We start from the raw sequence: 19933 nt of genomic DNA on the forward strand, positions 1-19933 counted from the left end.
GGGGGTTCATCAAGTAGACAAACAAATTATGGTTCTAAAGCGATTTATTAAAGGCACTAGAGAATGGGATTCACTCAACCAAGGCAATTAGGAAAACGGGGAGTAAAATAGATAAGATATGGCAAGGACTATATGTAAGATAAACCTCATGCAATTAGGAAACAACTCACACTACTAAACTTAGATTCCTTATTAGTTTAGCAACATAAGATACATAATCAAATTGCAATAAGTAATGTCATGCTTCATTCACATTTCCATGTAAAACTAAGCATGTCATACTATCAAGCTCCTAAATCAAGGGTAGCTAATCCTATCATGAAGAATTAACAAGAAATCTCATACAACAATTTAATTGCAATACAAGCATCAATGCAACTCCTACATTTGCATAACTAACCTGAAAGATTGAGCTTCACCCGGCATATATGTAAAAACTGAAATGCACCCGGAGCGAGCTCTCCTTTCTCTATTTCCTTACCTTGAACGCATTCCACGCTTCGAATGAGTGTCAAATTGAGTCATAAAACCTGAAAAACATGGACAAACACAAATAAAGAGGGGATAAGGTCGAGATAAAACATTTTCATTCAAAAACGGGTAAGAAAGAGGGGTAAAGATTGCAAAATCGGGTTTAAATCTACACTATAAGTGGTCAAATAAATCACTTATCAAATCCCCCCAAGCTAGCTGAAGGCTTGTCCTCAAGCAATTCACAATGCCAAAAAGCAAACCAAAAGATCAATTTTCTCAAAGAAAAGCACATGCATAGATACAAGAATTCTTAAGCAATAAAACTCGAGCATGAGGTATATGTCTAAGATCAACCACGGTCATGACTAGCCAAGGCCTAGCTAACTTTTCCGAAAATACTCAACTTAAGCCTATTCAACACATCTTACCGCGTCCTCATCACAAAGTTCAAATCCCCCCTAATGAGGTAGTGTCACGTGACTCCTCGAAGGAGCTGGAAAAACATAGATAAAGCGGGTTTCAAAACACTCAACATCTCAAAGAAAAAGTACCTTTCCATATGCTTGTGAATCAACTCCCTCCACCGACTATGGCTTCCACTACTCTCCTAATCATTACAAAACTCAAGGACTTCAACACAAAGTTAAGGCATAGATAGAACTAGAAGTGTTTTGCAATTTGAGCCAAACTAAGATGTATATCATTAACAGTCTAGCAAACCCTAAGAGGTTCCTAACTTTGACCCATGTTACAAACCATAAATGAATTGAAACAAAAACACGCCTCCAAGCTTGTTTAACTGCTAGGGTGGTGACATTTCATCACTTCTTTTCTTTCGTTCTTTCACTTACCATTTTTTTTCTTTTCATCATTTTATTTATATACAAACTTGGGTATGGTATTTACATCACTAACTACTAATTACAATAAACTAAAAATTGAGCTACGAAAATAATAATAATAATAATAATAATAATAATAATAATAATAATAATAATAATAATAATAATAATAATAATAATATGCTTAACTTTTGTGAATAAACAATAGAAGACACCCTTCATCAATACTAAGAGTAGTTTAGGCCGTGGTCTTGGGAGTTGAGACTCAAGTTCTCGATCTAGGTACTAAATCAAAGAGGATCCTTGCCACTCATGCAAAATGTAGTAGGCTTGAAAAACATTAAAACCTCACTTTTTGGGACAATGTGGGATCAAATAATACCTTTGGGGATCAAATTCCTTTAAGATAGGCGACACCATCTTACCACAAACTTATACCTTAAGTCTCGTACATTTGGTAGGGTTATTCTCACACTAGCCTAAACTATCCAATTCCATGTTCAACCAAGGGCATCTAAACCATGCTCAAAATTTTATAACAAAATGAAAAAAAAAGCATCCACCACATACAATCCAATATCATCATTGCAAACCGATCAAAGGCAAAACAAACTTCTTTTTTTTTTCAAAGCTCATTTTTCCATTTTATTTTTTTTTGAAAGCTAAAAATCGGGGATAAGAAAACTAGTTAAAGAATTTGGATATTGGGGGTTTGGATGTTAGGAAATTTGGATATTAGAGAGGTTAGAAGATAAGAAGAAGAAGTTTGGATATTAGGGAAAGACCAACATCATCAAGCATCACAAATCATCATCAAAGAGACCAAGAGCAAATCAACCATACCTTGCAATCGACCATCACACAAACCAACAAAAAATAGACAAATACCAAAGCTAATCATAAGAATAAGATGCTCCAAAGCACACATATAAGGAGAAGTGAGACAAAAACATCAATATGCAATCGTTCTAGCCTAGGCATGCCATATCATCGAGAAAAAAGAACATCCAACCTAATATAGGCATGCAACTAGAAAATAATACCACATGAATCCTACCACAAGTCCCAAAGGCTAAGCTAAGCCTTTCATGCCAAACAATCCATATACAAACTCAAAATTCTCATTATATAGCACAAGATCATCGCATGGAAGCACAAATCCTGTTAAAACCAAAACTACCCTATACACAAAGGCCCAAAGACTTCCCCCAAGCTAGACATTTGATTACCGTTCCCACGATAAATAAACACAATGAGAAACATCTCCCCCCGCCCCCAGGCTAGAACTCAACACTAGACTCGGTGTTACACGTGACGGGAAGAAAGAGAATGGAACGATAAAAACAAATGTCTAAAGGCTACTCCCGATCATCCTCCCTAGGTGGCGATGGCATGTAGTTATAGTTTGGGTCTACATCGTCGGAAAAGGAAGGTTGATCCACGTATGGTGGAAGATCATACTTGGGGCTACTACGATAGTGACCGTAGTCCGATGCACTACTAGTACCCCAACCACCATCATACCCGGGTGGAAACACGAAGTATCCCCTTAAGGGGTGGTTATCGATCTCCTTGGGAGCCATATTACCAAATGTCTCAGGGACGTGGTAATAAGAAGAGTCCCCCATGAAATCACAACCTCCGGGTTGTGTATAATCGTAGGGAGAGAAGGACTGTAGCTCCAAAATAGAGCTACGGGATCTTTTCCAATAGGAGTGGGTGGGTTGGTTGTTGTTCAAACCCACAACCGGCACCTCTTGTACGAGGCGGTGACGATAATTGACATAGAGGAGGAAGTTTCCCCTCTCAACTTGGTTTTGATAAGACATTTGGGAGGCATAAATTTGGTATTCATTTTCTTGTAGAATTCTTTGGTTGGTTAGGTTGAGATGGTGAAAGGCCGACTCAAGGTTGAAGGAAGAGGAAGAGGAGGAGGAAGGGCCGCCTATAAAACTAGGAATGGTGGATATGCTATGGCGGCGGGGTTGAGATGGTTGGTTAAGGTCGGGAACATTCCCGGGGAGTGGCTCATTTGGCACTTGCCAATAGTTTCCCACGGTGTTCATTACCTCCGCTTTAGACAGAATGCAATGGTGCTTCCCCTTGACCAACCAAGAGTAGGTGGTCACATTAACCCGGATTTTCACAAGCATATGCATTGAGGTAAGTCCGGAAATGTCAAGGGTATTGGACTCATTCACCCGGGTCAATTGCTTAACCCAATTGGTGAATTTCAATGCCTTGGAAATGATAGTGATCATCCCACCACACTTGATCTCACCCGTCAACTCCGTACTCTTTTTAATTTCTAGGAACCTCTTAATAAACAAGTACCCCATATTCACGTTACCCTCAAGATCTCCCTCAAATCGGGAAGCTATACAGAGCCATTTTATCTCCTCTTTAGTTAGCTTCCCGAGATTTTGCTTCGAGAAGCAAGCGTACCCCATAATTCTCATGAATGTACGGAGTACGGGGTGGATGATGTGGCTAGTGAGGCTAGATCGGGTGGTGAATTTGGGGTATCCCGCGCTAGTGTTCCACCAATTACTTATCGTAACTGGAGAGGTAGAAGTTATCGGGGTTGCTTCTTTGGTTATATACAGGCCACCCAAAAACCTCATTGAGGTGAGCTAAGCTTAAGGCTTTAGGTTGGGTGAAAATATAAAACTTAAGCTCGCACTTAAGAGGCTCTTCCTCACCACTAATTTTTCGCATGGTTAAGGTAGAAAGACATTCGATAGTAAGCGATTTGTAGGTTAGCTCCCTCTTGTCGAGGAAGTTTAACCATCCGAAATTTTCGTCCACTCGCCGAATGCCATTGTCTAACCCTAGGAGTTGGCAAGCTTCTTGGTCATAAAATCTGGTTGGAAGTATTTTTCGTGTGGAAAACCTTTTGTGATATCCCTTGAATTTTTCGGGAGGTTTTGTTGAAGGGGAGGATTGTTTTGATTTGGTGTTTTGCATGGGGTTTGGTTTGGGCTTTCGAATGAACGATTTTCGTTTATTTTGATGCCAAAAATAGTCTTCCTCTTCTTCCCTCCCGCACATCCAAATAAACGAAGAACCATTTTGACAATAAAAACGGGTTAAACAAGGTTACTCAAAACACCTCACACACACCATAACACACCACAAACAACCTTCGATACTTCCAACCCCCGATATAATCCAAGTACCTGTTTCAACAATTTCCAAATATTTCCAACACAATCGAACAAGAAATTCCAACACAAAATTCACAACCAACAATAAATCCAATCTAGTCACAACAATCCTAACCACAACAATCACAATATTCAACTATTTTTACCACAAGGAACAAACTAATTCAAACACAATTTCACAATTCCAACAATCAATCACAATTTCCACCAAATATTCTCAATTTGCAACTATAATTGTCTAAAGTCACTTAATTATGCAATTAATCACAAATGTTCATGAAATTAAATTTTTTTGAGAAACTTGAATAAAAACCCTAAGGTTTAATGGAGGATTTGAAGTAGGGAAGAACAGTATACCAAGTAGAGTATGAAAATACTCTAAAACTCACAAATTTTGCTTGACTCTTGCTTCATTTTCTCCAATTTCTTTAAAAACCTAAGCTTCCCTTTGATTTGCAATGGTGGTAAGTTAGGGTTTGAAATTTTTGTGTTTGAAATAAAAAGGGTAAAATTTGTGTTGTTGGAAAGATAATTAATATGAGAAGAGGATTTTGTGAATTTTGAGTGAAAATAGTTGAGATTTGATGATGATTTTGAAGAGAGAAGGTGGAGAAAATGGTGGTTTTAGAGAGAGAAGTAGATGGAGAAAGAGGAGAGAGAATATGAGAGTTTGAATGAGAGGTGAGGAATGAGGGAAAAAAGATAAAATAGTGTGTTTGAGGTGTTTTGAGTAACCTTGTTTAACCCGTTTTTATTGTCAAAATGGTTCTTCGTTTATTTGGAGGTGCGGGAGGGAAGAAGAGGAAGACCACTTCCGACATCCAAATAAACGAAAATCGTTCATTCGAAAGCCCAAACCAAACCCCACGCTAAACACCAAATCAAAGCAATCCTCCCCCTTCAATAAAACCTCCCGAAAAATTCAAGGGATATCACAAAAATCTTTCCACAAGAAAAATACTTCCAACCAGATTTTATGACCAAGAAGCTTGCCAACTCATAGGGTTAGACAATGGCACTCGGCGACTGGCCGAAAATTATTTTTAGATGGTTAAACTTCTTCGACAAGAGGGGGCTAACCTACAAATCGCTTACTCTCGAATTTCTTTCTACCTTAACCATGCGAAAAATTAGTGGTGAGGAAGAGCCTCTTGAGTGCGAGCTTAAGTTTTATATTTTCAACCAACCTAAAACCTTAAGCTTAACTCACCTCAATGAGATTTTTGGGTGGCCCATATATAACCAAATATGCGACCCCGATAATTTATACCCCTCCAGTTACGAGGAGTATAATTGGTGGAACACTATCGCGGGATACCCCAAATTCACCACCCGATCAAGCCTCTCTAGCCACATCATCTACCCCATACTCCATATATTCATGAGAATTATGGGGTATGCTTGATTCTCGAAGTAAGATCTCGAAAAGCTAACTAAAAAGGAGATAAAATGGCTCTTTATAGCTTCCCGATTTGAGCGAGATCTTGAGGGTAACGTGAATATGGGGTATTTGTTTATTAAGCGGTTCCTAGATATTAAAAAGGGTACGGAGTTGACGGGGAAGATCAAGTGTGGTGGGATGATCACTATCATTGCCAAGGCATTGAACTTCACCAACTGGATTAAGCAATTGACCCCAGTGAATGGGTCCAATGCCCTTGACATTGCCGAAATTGCCTCAATGCATATGCTTATGGAAATCCGGGGTAATGTGACCACCTACTCTTGGTTGGTCAAGGTGAAGCATCGTTGCATTCTCTCTAATGCGGCGGTAATGAACACCGTGGGAAACTATTGGCAAGTGCCAAATGAGCCACTCCCCGGTTCCCGACCTTGACCAACCATCTCAACCCCGCCGCCATAACATATCCATCATTCCTAGCTTTATAGGCAGCCATTCCTCCTCCTCTTCCTCTTCCTTCAACCTTGAGTCGGCCTTTCACCATCTCCACCTAACCAACCAAATAATTCTACAAAAAAATGAATACCAAAGTTATGCCTACCAAATTTCCTATCAAAACCAAGTTGAGAGGGGAAACTTCATCTCCTATGTCAACTATCCTCACCGCCCCGTACAAGAGGGGCCGGTTGCGGGTTAGAACAACAACCAACCCACCTACTCTTATTGGAAAAGACCCTGTAGCTCTATTTCGAAGCTACAATCCTTCCCTCCCTACGATTATACACAACCCGGAGGTTGTGATTTTATGGGGGACTCTTCTTATTACCACGTTCCCGATACATGTGGTAATATGGGTCCTGAGGAGATCGATAATCACCCCTTAAGGGGATACTTCGGGTTTTCACCCAGGTATGATGGTGGTTGGGGTACTAGTAGTGCACCGGACTACGGTCACTATCGTTGTAGCCCCAACTATGATCTTCCTCCATGCGTGGATCATCCTTCCTACTCCGACGATGTAGACCCAAACTATAACTACATGCCACCGCCGCCTAGGGAGGATGATTGGGAGTAGCCTTTAGACATTTATTTTTACCGTTCCCTTCTCTTCCTTTCCATCATGTGTGACACTGAGGTCGGTGTCGAGTTCTAGCTTGGGGGGGGAGATGTTTCTCATTGTCGTGGGAACGGTAATCAAATGTCTAGCTTAATTGGGGGAAGTCTTGGGACCTTTGTGTATAGGGCAGTTTCGGTTTTGATAGGATTTGTGCTTCCATGCGATAATCTTTTGCTATATAAGGATAAGTTTGAGTTTGTATGTGGAATGTTTGGAATGAAAGGCTTAGCTTAGCCTTTGGGACTTGTGGTAGGATTCATGTGGTATTATTTTCTAGTTGCATGCCTATATTAGGTTGGTTGTTCTCTTTTCTCGATGATATGACATGTCTAGGATAGAACGATTGCAAATTGATGTTTTTGGCTCACTTCTCCTTATATGTGTGCTTTGGAGAATCTTATTCTTATGATTAGCTTTGGTATTTGCCTATTTTTGGTTGGTTTGTGTGATGGTCGATTGCATGGTATGGTTGGTTTGCTCTTGGTCTCTTTGATGATGATTTGTGATGCTTGATGATGTTGGTCTTTCCCTAATATCCAAACTTCTTCTTTTTCTTATCTTCTAACCCCTCTAATATCCAAATTCCCTAACATCCAAACCCCCAATATCCAAATTCTTTAACTAGTTTTCTTATCCCTGATTTTTAGCTTTCAAAAAAAAAAATGGAAAAATGAGCTTAGAAAAAAAAAGGAGTTTGTTTTGCCTATGATCGGTTTGCAATGATGATATTGGATTGTATGTAGTGGATGCTTTTTTTTTCTTTTTGTAATAAAATTTCGAGCATGGTTTAGATGTCCTTGGTTGAACATGGAATTGGATAGTTTAGGCTAGTGTGAGAATAACCTTACCGAATGTACGAGACTTAAGGTCTAGGTTTGTGGTAAGATGGTGTCGCCTATCTCAAAGAAATTTGATCCCCAAAAGGTAGTATTTGATCCCACATTGTCCCAAAACGTAAGGTTTTAATATTTTTCAAGCCTACTACATTTTGCATGAGTGGCAAGGATCCTCTTTGATTTAGTACCTAGATCGAGAACTTGAGTCTCAACTCCCAAGACCGCGGCCTTAACTACTCTTGGTATTGATGAAGGGTGTCATCTATTGTTTATTCACAAAAGTTAAGTCATATTTTTTTTATTATTATTATTTTCGTAGCTCAATTTTTAGTTTATTGTAATTAGTAGTTAGTGATTTAAATACCATACCCAAGTTTGTATATAAATAAAATGATGAAAAGAAAAAAAAAGGTAAGTGAAAGAACGAAAGAAAAGAAGTGATGAAATGTCACCACCCTAGAAATCAAACAATCTTGGGGACGTGTTTTTATTTCATTCATTTATGGTTTGTAACATGGGTCAAAGTTAGGAACCTCTTAGGGTTTGCTGTTAATGATATACATCTTAGTTTGGCTCAAATTGCAAAACACTTCTAGTTCTATCTATGCCTTAACTTTGTGTTGAAGTCCTTGAGTTTTGTAATGATTAGGAGAGTAGTGGAAGCCATAGTCGGTGGAGGGAGTTGATTCACAAGCATATGGAAAGGTACTTGTTCATTGAGATGTCGAGTGTTTTGAAACCCGCTTTATCTATGTTTTTCCAGCTCCTTCGAGGAGTCACGTGACACTACCTCATTAGGGGGGATTTGAACTTTGTGATGAGGACGCGGTAAGATGTGTTGAATACGCTTAAGTTGAGTATTTTCGGAAAAGTTAGCTATGCCTTGGCTAGTCATGATCGTGGTTGATCGTAGACATATACCTCATGCTCGAGTTTTATTGCTTAAGAATTCTTGTATCTATGCATGTGATTTTCTTTGAGAAAATTGATCTTTTGGTTTGCTTTTTGGAATTGTGAATTGCTTGAGGACAAGCCTTCAGCTAGCTTGGGGGGATTTGATAAAATATTTATTTGACCATTTATAGTGTTGATTTAAACCCGATTTTGCAATCTTTACCCCTCTTTCTTACCCGTTTTTGAATGAAAATGTTTTATCTCGGCCTTGTCCCCTCTTTATTTGTGTTTTTCCATGTTTTGCAGGTTTTATGACTCAATTTGACACTCATTCGAAGCGTGGAATGCGTTCAAGGTAAGGAAATAGAGAAAGGAGAACTCGCTCCGGGTGGATTTCAGTTTTTACATATATGCAGGGTGAAGCTCAATCTTTCAGGTTAGTTATGCAAATGTAGAGTTGCATTGATGCTTGTATTGCAATTAAATTGTTGTATTAGATTTCTTGTTAATTCTTCATGATAGGATTAGCTACCCTTGATTTAGGAGCTTGATAGTGGGTGTGCACCTCTCCAAGAGTGGGCGCTCCTCAACTTAAGTCCCAATCTACCCAATTCAGACCCTGTGAGGAGCGGGCGTGCATCTCTCCAGGAGAAGGTGCTCTTCAACTTAAGTCTCAATCTGCCCAATTTAGACCATGTGAGGAGCGAGCGTGCTCCCAACCAGGAGCGGGCGCTCCTCCCTTTAAAGTTCAATGATGTCTATGCTGTGGAACAAGGGAGTGGGCGTGCACCCTGTGAGGAGCGGGCGCTCCTCCTAGGCACCTTCGAATCTGCCTTTCACTGAAGCAAGCTTGAGAGGGCGTGCAACACCCAGGAGCATGCGCTCCTAGCAGAGGAGCAGGCGCTCCTCGCTGGGTATCCGTTTTATTTGACGGATTTACCTATGTGTTTCGGGGAGTATAAATACACCCCCTTTAGCTCATTTGTAACCTAGATAGCAGTAGCCTAGGTTTTAGAAACTCCTCTTAGTTTGAAACATTCCTCTTAGTTAATTTAGCTTAGCTTTCATCAAATCAAATCATTGTATTAGTGAAATTCAAGAATTATTCTCAAGGTTTGGCACAATGTATTCAATATTTGAAGCTTTAATTAGTAACTTCTTCAACCTTCTTCTACTTAATTTCATATTTTATTTTGTATTTGCATGTTACTTGAATCCTTTTAGTTCTTGATAATTTGTTGTTGGATGATAGTGAATTCAATTGTTAACCACTTTTCCCCAATTATTGAAGTAGTTAGAACCCTAATACTTGTTTGCATGTTGATGAATATGAGTTGTGAGTAGTCTTTTTGCTAGGGGTTGGGTGAATTTTAGCCTTTTATGTTAGTTATGCAAATGTGGGAGTAGCATTGATGCTTGTATTGCAATTAAATTGGATTGTATGAGATTGCTTGTTAGTTCTTCATGATAGGATTAGCTAACCTTGATTTATAAGCTTGATAGCATGGTATGCTTAGTTTTACATGGAAATATGAATGAAGCATGGAATTACTGTACTTATTGCAATTTGATTATGTATCTTCTATTGCTAAACTAATGAGGAATCTAAATTTAGTAGTGTGAGTTGTTTTCTAATTGCATGAGGTTGATCTTACATATAGTCCTTTCTATATCTTGTCTATTTTACTCCCCGTTTGCGTAATTGCCTTGGTTGAGTAAATCCCATTCCCTAGTGTCTTTAATACAATACTTTAGAACCATAATTTTTTTTGTCTACTTGACGAACCCCCAATTCACCAATGACTTCGAATTAGCTTAAGTGTTAAGATCTTTAGCAACCATATCTCGTTCCTTGTGGACCGAACTCTTACTTGTCATTATGCTTGGTTTGTAGGATATTTGTTTATAAGTGAGTTTGATTGAGTGTGGAATGTGCGACCGTTCTAACGCCCATCAAATATCAATCATCTGTTTGCTTATATTAATTATGTGTTGGATGATATCAACTATATGTAAGCTGATATCATTTAGCTGTTGGATGATATTATTCATATGTTAGCTGATATTGTTTAGGTGTTGGATGATAGCATTCATATGTAAGCTGATATTAGTGGATGATATTATAACCATTTGTTGTCTGATATCAACTAGGTGTTGGATGATATCAGTCACTTCTTAGCTTATATTAGTTATATGTTAGTTGATATTAGTTAGGTGTTGGATGATAACATCCATATGTTAGCTGGTATTAGCTATCATTTAGTTGATATTATTTTTTGTTGGCATGGGTTTGTTGTTTTGCGCCTTGCCTCACACAATAGTCGCTTCTCATCCGAATATTGAAGAGAGATGGTTATATTTGAAAAGATGTTCTTGCAGATATGTTGTAAGGAGGGTGTTCCCATCGTAGAGGATCTTTCTTCTTCAATGTCCATGACCCTTTAAAAGCCTAGGACTTTACACTTGTTAGGGTGTAATATGATTTGAATTCCTGACTGTTTGGGGGACCTTGAATTAGAATGTATCCTATCATCACTCTTTCTGTAAGAAACAAGTAGGAGTCGCCAATGAATTTTAGGAAAACTCATAAACCTCGTTCATGCCTTTCTCCCAAGTAGGGTTCAAGGAATATTTATTACGAATCGTAAGTTTACCCATGCCCAAATTGGTCTACATAAAACACAAATGAGTTCGGGAGTGAGGGTACTAAGATAACGTTCCCTTTAGAGGGGAATCACTATCTTAGTCCTAGTATGGTCTCTACTAGCTCTTCTTTTTTCACAATTTCATCACCAAACAATATATGCCACATGATACCTAAAAACTAAGTTAGTTGATTTTATTTACACGCGTCAATCACGTAGGAATTACATTGCAAAAGTCGTTATTCTTATTCAATCAATATTCATGAAAAGAACAAAAATAAACAAGATTCTCCTTGGCTTAAGTGACCAATTAACAATTAATTGTTCAATTCTATTCTTTATTTAACGCAAGATACTATGTGGAATTAATTAATTAAAAGTTCGTTTAAAGTGATCAAACAACACTAATTAATTAATTAAAGTTATTTTAAACAAGAAAATAATGTGATTAATCTAAGTGCTTGAGAATTTACCACTTCTTTTTGCTAGATCTTCGTTTAGAACATTTATGGACTCCTTCTTGTTCGAGAACCTCCACTGTAGTAACAAGTATTGAGGGGTTGAGTGTTTAGGACAAGAGGGGTTTGATAGTTCATAAATTCACAAAGTTTCTGCCAGAGTTCTTAGGTTAATTTCTATCTATTTGAGCCTCGTATTAAGACTTTATTTATAGGGAGTGGGTGCGTTTATGGTTTTGAGCATTCTGCCACACCAGGTGTCGCGCGCATCTGAATAGGTTGCACACGACATCCCAGCGCAAGTGATTAAGATGCGCTGCGTTGGGCAGCGCAACTGATGATCTTGCGCGCGGTATTATGTAAGATTCGATTTTATATTTTTAGGAAATTCTGAATCTTCCGCTAGCGCATCACTAGCAGTTGCGCTGGGTGATGCGCACAACTGAATAGGTTGCGCGTGCCAGATCAGCGCGACTCATTGAGATGCGCGTGGATTTCTCTACGGCAGCATTGATTTTTAACCTAGGCGCCTCTAAATCCGTAATAATTAGGTTTTAACCTAGGCGCCTCTAAATCCGTAATAATTAGGTTTTAACCTCGGTATTAAGCCTTATTATGATCGGACTTAGTTAATTGGACCTTATTTCATTTGTTTTTGGGTTAGACTAGTCATTTTTGTGTCCTTGGTGATTCAATCAGTTATCAATAAGTATTCTTCGTGTTGATCCAACACGAAAATGGTTTTATTTATTGTCATAGCACTTCATGTCGGGACAGGAGGCCAAAAGTAGTTGTCTACATATGTAGTCATGTGTTTGCATTATGACTAAGAGCTTAATTTCATTAGGTACTTCGAAAAACAATGATGGCCAGTGAACTCCTTTAAAGGGTGACTAAAGGGTGATATATATGGGTGCTCGATGAAGTTATGATGAAAGACAAAAAAAAAAAAATAGAAAGTGTTTCACTTTATGGGTTTACTTGATTATTATTGACAGATGAGGATTGACATAAGTGTTATCCTCGTCAATAGAGCCCAATTGTAGCTTATGTAGATTGGGCACATGAGCGAGAGGAGATTGATGGAATTATCTAAAAGAGGAATATTATGTTATTAGACTACAAATTCTATCTTGACTCGGCCAAATCACTAAAAGTTGCTGACATACATTTCCTTAAACTCTGTACTTATTTTATTGTTGCAATATATAGCTATAGAAATAGTTTTTTTTTAATAGTTTACCTTATTTGATTCATAAATTGTAATATCACTAGTTTTATAAGTTTACACCATACTTCCTTCATCTTTTATTAACTTGTAACATTGAACATAAACAACTTATCAAATTATTTTGATAAAGTTGGAACTTAGAACATACACATGGACAAATGCCTAATTTCTAAAAAAAGTCAGTTGCGCCACAATCCAGTGAAGAACATAGTCTTAATTAAGTGTTCATTACATCATTAATAATCTTTCTTACTTTTGCTTAGTTATGTTTCATGAATAGCCATAGCTTACGCTAGTAATCTAACCATTGAAACTAGAAAATTAAGGAGTCTAGCTCTCATTCTTGTTTTAATTTAAACATCAATAAGATGAAAAGGTAAATAGTAAGTAATAAGGATATTAGATGTTTATTACTCCAAAAGAATTGCACCCAATTTTATTTTTTTTTTAAAAAAAAGTATTTCCTTGGTTTCACTAAAATTGAAATCTTATTTCACGTTTGCCAATACATTATTCAATCATTAGTACATCCTCTGTGTTGTAATAAGTGTTACACTTTAAGCGGCACATAGTTTTAAGAATTGACTTAAATAAAATAAGAGTTAAGTGGGATAGTTGAAGTATAAAAAAATTGTAAAAGAAATATAGTGGTGATAATAATTTATTAAAAAAGTAATGAATGTGAGAGGAAAGGAATAATAAAAAAATGTAGTAGTGGTTTGGGTGGGGACCATTAGAAGAGAGATATATTATATTTAAATGTACCTATTTGCAAAAAATAGAAGTGTAACACTTATTAAAACATGGAAGGAGTATTTTAAATTATTTTTAAGCCTGTCAAAATAATTATCAATAAGTAAACATTAGGTAAATTTGATAGTATGAAAGTATAAATTAAAGCAAATCTAATAGAATATTCATATAATAGTACATAAATCAAAGGCTACTCCAAATGATCTTAGGGGGCGTTTGGTTTGCACGGGTTAAACGGACTAGAATGAACAAAGGGGAAAAAAATGGAATGAAAAGCCTTGCATTTGCTATTTGTTGTTTGTTTTGAAAAACCAAAGGAAACAAACCACCAATTCCACTACCATATCACCACCCACAACCACCTATTTCCTTTACTTCCTAACTTTTCAAGCCACCACCCAACCAAATCACTACTCGCCGCACCTCCCCTGACCCTCACCGTCGCTCGCAGCACCACACCTGACCCTTGTCACCGCCCGCAAAGATCTCCATCCCTTGAAAAACCTCTCCACAACCCCAAAAATCCCTAAAAAATCCTCCCTCTCCCCATAAAACCATTGGTCATGCCTTCTCCCACCCTCAAAACCCTATTCGGCAACAGGAAAGGGAGGTGCGGCGAAGGGTTGGGGAAGAGCGGCAGTGCGATGGCATGATTTTCCGATGTACAGGGGTAGGTAAGAGGGCGGTGGTGGTGTGATGGCTAAGAAAAGGGGATGGAAAATGTTAGGGGAGAGGAATCAATGTAAAATAGATTTGGGTAAACTGAAAAATAAAAGTGGGTAAAGGGAATGATAAAAAGTGACAAACAAACCACAATAAATGAATTGAGCTTGCTCATTCCCTTTCCCTTAGATTATTAACCCCAACCAATTAACTTTTACTGTAATGAAGTTTTTTTTAAAAAAATAAATTTATCCATCTGTGTCACTTTTTTTTTTCTTAAAACACATGTTATTAATTCATTATACTTCCTCCGCTTTTTTAGTTGACATCATTTGACTTTTACATTATTCATAAATTATATTTTGACCAGCTTCTATGATTTATAGCTACAATAACTCATAGTTAAGTGAGATATTGTTTAAATCAGCTTAACGTATATTTTATTAAGAGTGATGCATACGGGCTATATATAAGCAAAACACTTTTGAAAATTGTATAAAATTAAAAATTTATGACAAAAACACGCATAAATCAGTGTAATTAGTGTGTTTTTGTTATGATTTTTTAAATTTAAACAATTTTCAAGAGTATATTTAATGCTTATAGCAATTTCCTTTTATTGGTGTGCCCTGACAAAAATGATATAACGGCACCTGAAGAAAACTGAATTCGCCCCTAACCACCTTTTATAATTTTACAATTCAAGAATTAGATTACTTTGACGATTACGATACTAAAAATAAAAGGGAAATTCTCACTGATAACCACTAACTTTTATTTTTTCTCAGTGGTAAATTGTAAAACTTTTGATTATTAATGGTAATCACCAATTAATAATATTAAACAAATGGTAACATTAATGATAATAAAACATCATTAAGCAGTTAACTATGGTTAATCTTAGGTTAAGTTACAATAGATTTACATTAATACCCTTCAAATTATTTTTACAAAAAAAACAAAAAAAATTCCAAACCCCTCCCATCCACCAGCCAACCGCCAGCTCCCCTCCTTTGCCGGCGCTCAGCTCGGCTCGGCTGACGGTGTCTTGACACGTTCCCCCACCGGAGACTCCACCACCGACACCTGAATCCCAAAACGAGCACCCCTCCCCCTGTTCTCGACCCATCCTCTTTCTCCTCTCATCACCACCAAAACCGCTTCTCAGGGACGCCGGAATTAGCCACCTTCCTTGCTCGAGTCCCTCTGAAATCCTTCCCCGATTCCCTTTCTTTCCCCGATTCCATCTCCTTCGCCGATTCCCTCACTTTCCCCCGATTTTTGGTTGAAATTTCAATGGTTTTGAGGTGAAATTACCAGCTATTCGAATCGTTATTTGCATAATTGAGGGTATTTTAGGGGGTTTTGGGTCGATTTTGCTCGAAAAGAGGGGTTATGGCTTAGATTTGCTCGAATATGGGGGGTTTTGGCTTACATTTGCTAAAAAAAAAAGGTGTTTATGCTTAGATTTGCTCTAGAATAGGGGGTTTTTGCTTGGTTTTGCCGTTGAATTTGCTGGGTTTTGCTGTGTTGGCCGTCCGGAGGTGGGGCAGGCTCGACGCCGATCGACAGAGGGAGGAGGTGGCTGGTGGCTGGATGAGTGGGGGGAGGAGGTCCGTTGGGGCGGGGGATGCGGCGGCTGCTGACCGGAGGTGTAGCGGGGAGGAGGAAAGATTAAGGAAGAAGAAAGGTTTTCAAAAAATAGGATGAAGAAAGAATTGGTTAGGGGTAATTGTGTCTTTTTGCATCTAATATCTAAACCATAGTTAAGGAATTAACAAATTGCTTAAGTTAAGTTACCATTTGCTTAATAATATTAATTGGTGATTATCATTGCTAATCAAAAGTTTCAGACTGAGGAAAAAATAAAAGTTGGAGGTTATCAGAGAAAATTTTCCAAAATAAAATGATTAACTAATTATTAAAAAAAAGGTAGTGTGTAGTGACTAGTGGGTGATTAACTAATTATTTTGAATTTGAACCCTCTAACCAAAATTTGGCCATTTATCGATCAACAGCCAAAAGCTCTCCTGCAAATCAATCAATTACCCCTTTTAATTTTTTTTCAAGACCCGAGTATATAATTCAGAGGCAATTTCTATAAACCCTAGTTTCCCATTTGGGTTGCAAACTTGATTTTCTGGGTACTGTTATGCGATTTCAATCCGAGGAGCCCTTTAATTCGTAGTGGCAATTGGCAATTCTGCTCTTAGATTGTGGTATGTAATTTTTTGCTTTTAATTTGTTCAGCATTTTCCAGATTTCTGATTTTGCAAATGACATAAGTATTAAATTGTATTCTATGATTAATAGTCAATATGATAGTGATTCTATTTGATTTCCATAAGAAATCAAGCTTGTAATTACTGTAAATGGGGAGTTCATATCTGATTTAACCCAAATTGTAATTTGATTTTTGAATTTGGATTGCGACTGAGAATTTCAGTTACCTGATGTATTCATGAACAATGAATTGGAACTTATTGATTGCATGAATTGCAATCGGAAAATTCATATGATTATTTGTATTCTATGATTAATTGTCAATATGATGGTGATTTTTATTTGATTTCCATAGAATTATCCTCTATAGTTTCGTTAATTTTCGGATTCTTTGTTCAACCGAACTATTTCGAGGCGTATGGTTTGTATATCTTAGCTTTGGGATATTGAAGTTCCTCATTAGATTAGCAACTTCTTGATTTATACATGTGAATGTGAGTGTTTCCGTGGTTCATGGAATGCTTATCGAATTTCACCAAGCTGTAGCTTTGCGGTTGGATGCAGCAATTGAATAAATCATGTTAAGAATAGCTGTACCAGAAAAATATTTAATTGTAGTATCTGAGGTAAAAAGAAATAAATTAGTGGACAGAAGTAAGTGAAAGGGAAATGGAAAAAGTGTTATCTTAATTGAATGTATGTTGTTGTAACTAAGGCTTACTGGCTTAGATGGTTTAATACGTGAACAAGTCCCTTTTGAGAGGAAGTGTGAAAAGATCGTTCTGCATTATTCCAAAAAATAGTCAAACCTATTAAGATTAGGGAAGTAATGACTTAGCAGTTAGCCCACCTACCGGTTATTAAGGTAATCGTCCCTGATTGTTGTTCTAAGTACTGTATATCCATGTTGCACAGATCTGTAGACAAGACTTTCTTTCAGGTGTGTCTAGGCATTTAGTGGTATTACTAAGCCATTCATATGACATATAGAAACATTTCTATGATTGCCCAAATCTCCTTACCAACTATGTTACAAACGATAATATGGATCCTTGAGGATTTTAGATTTAGAATATTCACAGCTTTAGCTCTAAGCATAGGAGATTGTTTCTGAACGTTAGTGGTTTGAAACATCTACAACGATTATAAATTGGTATAGCATATGCAAGTACTATATGTTGTGGCTAAACATTTTAGAATATAGTATCAGTGTGATAGTGGTATTGATTGTACTATATCAATCTTGATATTACTCCTTTTTTGGCTGCTAGTTAAGTTCCTAATTGAGTACTGCAGGTCCTACTATTTCCCACTTTTACCTGTTCTTCTAAATACATAGTATGCTTCAAAATTTACACAAAGTTCATATGCTATTGTGAAAGAATTTCAATCTAAAAGAAGCATTGAGTATGAGATTTATCTCTCTAAGTTCATGAAATTTCACTTTGCTATAAAATGCTATACAAAGTATTAATTTATGATTCTAAAGGTCGTCTAGTGTTTTCTGCCTTTGATTCCTTTGTTTGAGATTTATCAAGCATTTGTTGGATTGTTAACTATGTTGTTTTGGTGCTAGCTAATACATCTCCTTGGTTATAATTTCAATTTGGTCATTGAATTTTCTGCTATGCAGTCACTGGTTGGTTTATGATGCTGAAAATGTTGAGAAACCTCTATATACTAAAATCTGGTGTTTATGCAATGTTCAGCGTGGACCTGACTTCTGCTACAACCCTCCAGTGCCTTATTATCATAAATCACGTGACAAGATGACATGCGTTGTTTTAAAGGCAGTCTTTCCTCTACTTGATGGTGTAGACCTTGCTTCTTGTATGTTAGTTTGCAAGCAGTGGAGAGACATTGCGCAAGATGATTATCTTTGGAAATGCTTATGTGCTAGGAGATGGCCTTCTCTATGTAAAAGACCTTCACCATCAACAGTCACGTACTATAAACTCTATGGGACCTTTTACAAGCGCCGGCGGCACCAGGCTCTTCCTCCTTCAAGATTGTCCTTCAATGATTTGGACTTCTACATTGACATTTGGGCTGAAGGCCAGTCAATATTTTCAGAAGTGTTCTCAGGCCTAGTTCTGCATGGCGGCATAAAAACTCTGCCTACTGGAATTTCTAACATTCTTAGATACCGTCTAGAAGGCCCCGATTACAAGATGATGTTGCCCGTGGAACCCAGGTTTTCTGTGCCGTTGGGGCAGAAAGTGAGTGTCTCTGTGTTGGTTGGACGTAGGGATTCCAGCAAATTTGCCTGTATAGTTAATAAAGCGATGTTTGATGATATTAATTGGACATCTTTTCGGGCCCTTGCATTTGATTATCTTGACTTTTCCCCCATACACCCCTTCATATCGGGTATTAGAGCATGGGTTTCATTGTTATTTGCCGATGCTGAGAATGATGAGGTGGCAAACGTTTTTGGCATTGAAATGGACTTTTGTGATGCTGCAAATAATGAGACTGAGGTCCTTTGGTTGCTCGACATGTTAGATTGGAAGTGATTAAAATCAGGTCCTAGTTTACCTATGTAATGGTATAAGATAAATATATCAATCTCTGTAGATTGTTTGTTCCTAGTTTCACTTTTAGCTTAAATGTCGCCATCCGTAGTTGTGCAGCTATCATCGAGCTTGCAGGCTAGCTGTCTTGTCTCTATGCTTTTTCATTGTAAAGTTTCTTGTACTCAATATGAAGATTCTTATGGGTTGAATAAATTTATCATTTTATTCTTTGTTTAGTAAATGTTGATTTGATTTGGACTTATATCGCAACAGGTAGTCTGGTGCACACAGCAGTTTTGTGTGAGACTCAACTGATTTTTAGTACTTGTATCAAATATCTCAGCAAGAGCTGAACATTAATGCATTAAAAATCAGAGGAGTCCATTACATTTTATGCATATGATTTTTGAAAAAATAGTGTTAAGTAGTAAAGATTATCAAAACCCTGCAAATAATAGTCCAGGTGAATTAAGGACTTTACTGAATATGTTCAAGGCTTGGTGGGAAAGGTTTAATGCGCTTACCAAGCAGGGCAAGCACCAAGGACGACTGCAAAGTTAAGGTCACCTCTGGTGTAGTATCCTTTCACTTGGCAACTAACATGTTCACAAAAGTTTTCACTGGCAGAGTAATGCATGCTCTGCCGGATACTGCTGATCAACTAAACACTTTTGATGGTGATGATAAAAAAATAAAATAAAAAATCAATCAA

The 19933-nt window shown here is 37.4% G+C and overlaps 1 protein-coding gene across 1 annotated transcript; it reads left to right on the plus strand.

Moving 5' to 3' along the window:
• The first annotated feature begins 15177 nt into the window (after positions 1 to 15177).
• LOC110730943 (F-box protein At5g39250-like) lies at positions 15178 to 19448 on the plus strand. Its single transcript, XM_021910788.1, has 2 exons — positions 15178 to 16701; positions 18415 to 19448. The coding sequence occupies exon 2, from the start codon at positions 18475 to 18477 to the stop codon at positions 19219 to 19221; it is 747 nt and encodes a 248-aa protein (XP_021766480.1). The 5' UTR covers positions 15178 to 16701; positions 18415 to 18474; the 3' UTR covers positions 19222 to 19448.
• The last annotated feature ends 485 nt before the right edge of the window (positions 19449 to 19933 follow it).

This window comes from Chenopodium quinoa, unplaced genomic scaffold, assembly GCF_001683475.1.
Source record: "Chenopodium quinoa cultivar QQ74 unplaced genomic scaffold, ASM168347v1, whole genome shotgun sequence".
NCBI lineage: Eukaryota > Viridiplantae > Streptophyta > Magnoliopsida > Caryophyllales > Amaranthaceae > Chenopodium > Chenopodium quinoa.

Coding starts and splice junctions, on each gene's coding strand:
- LOC110730943 (XM_021910788.1), top strand. CDS start 18,475: ATGACATGCGTTGTTTTAAAGGCAGTCTTTCCTCTACTTGATGGTGTA.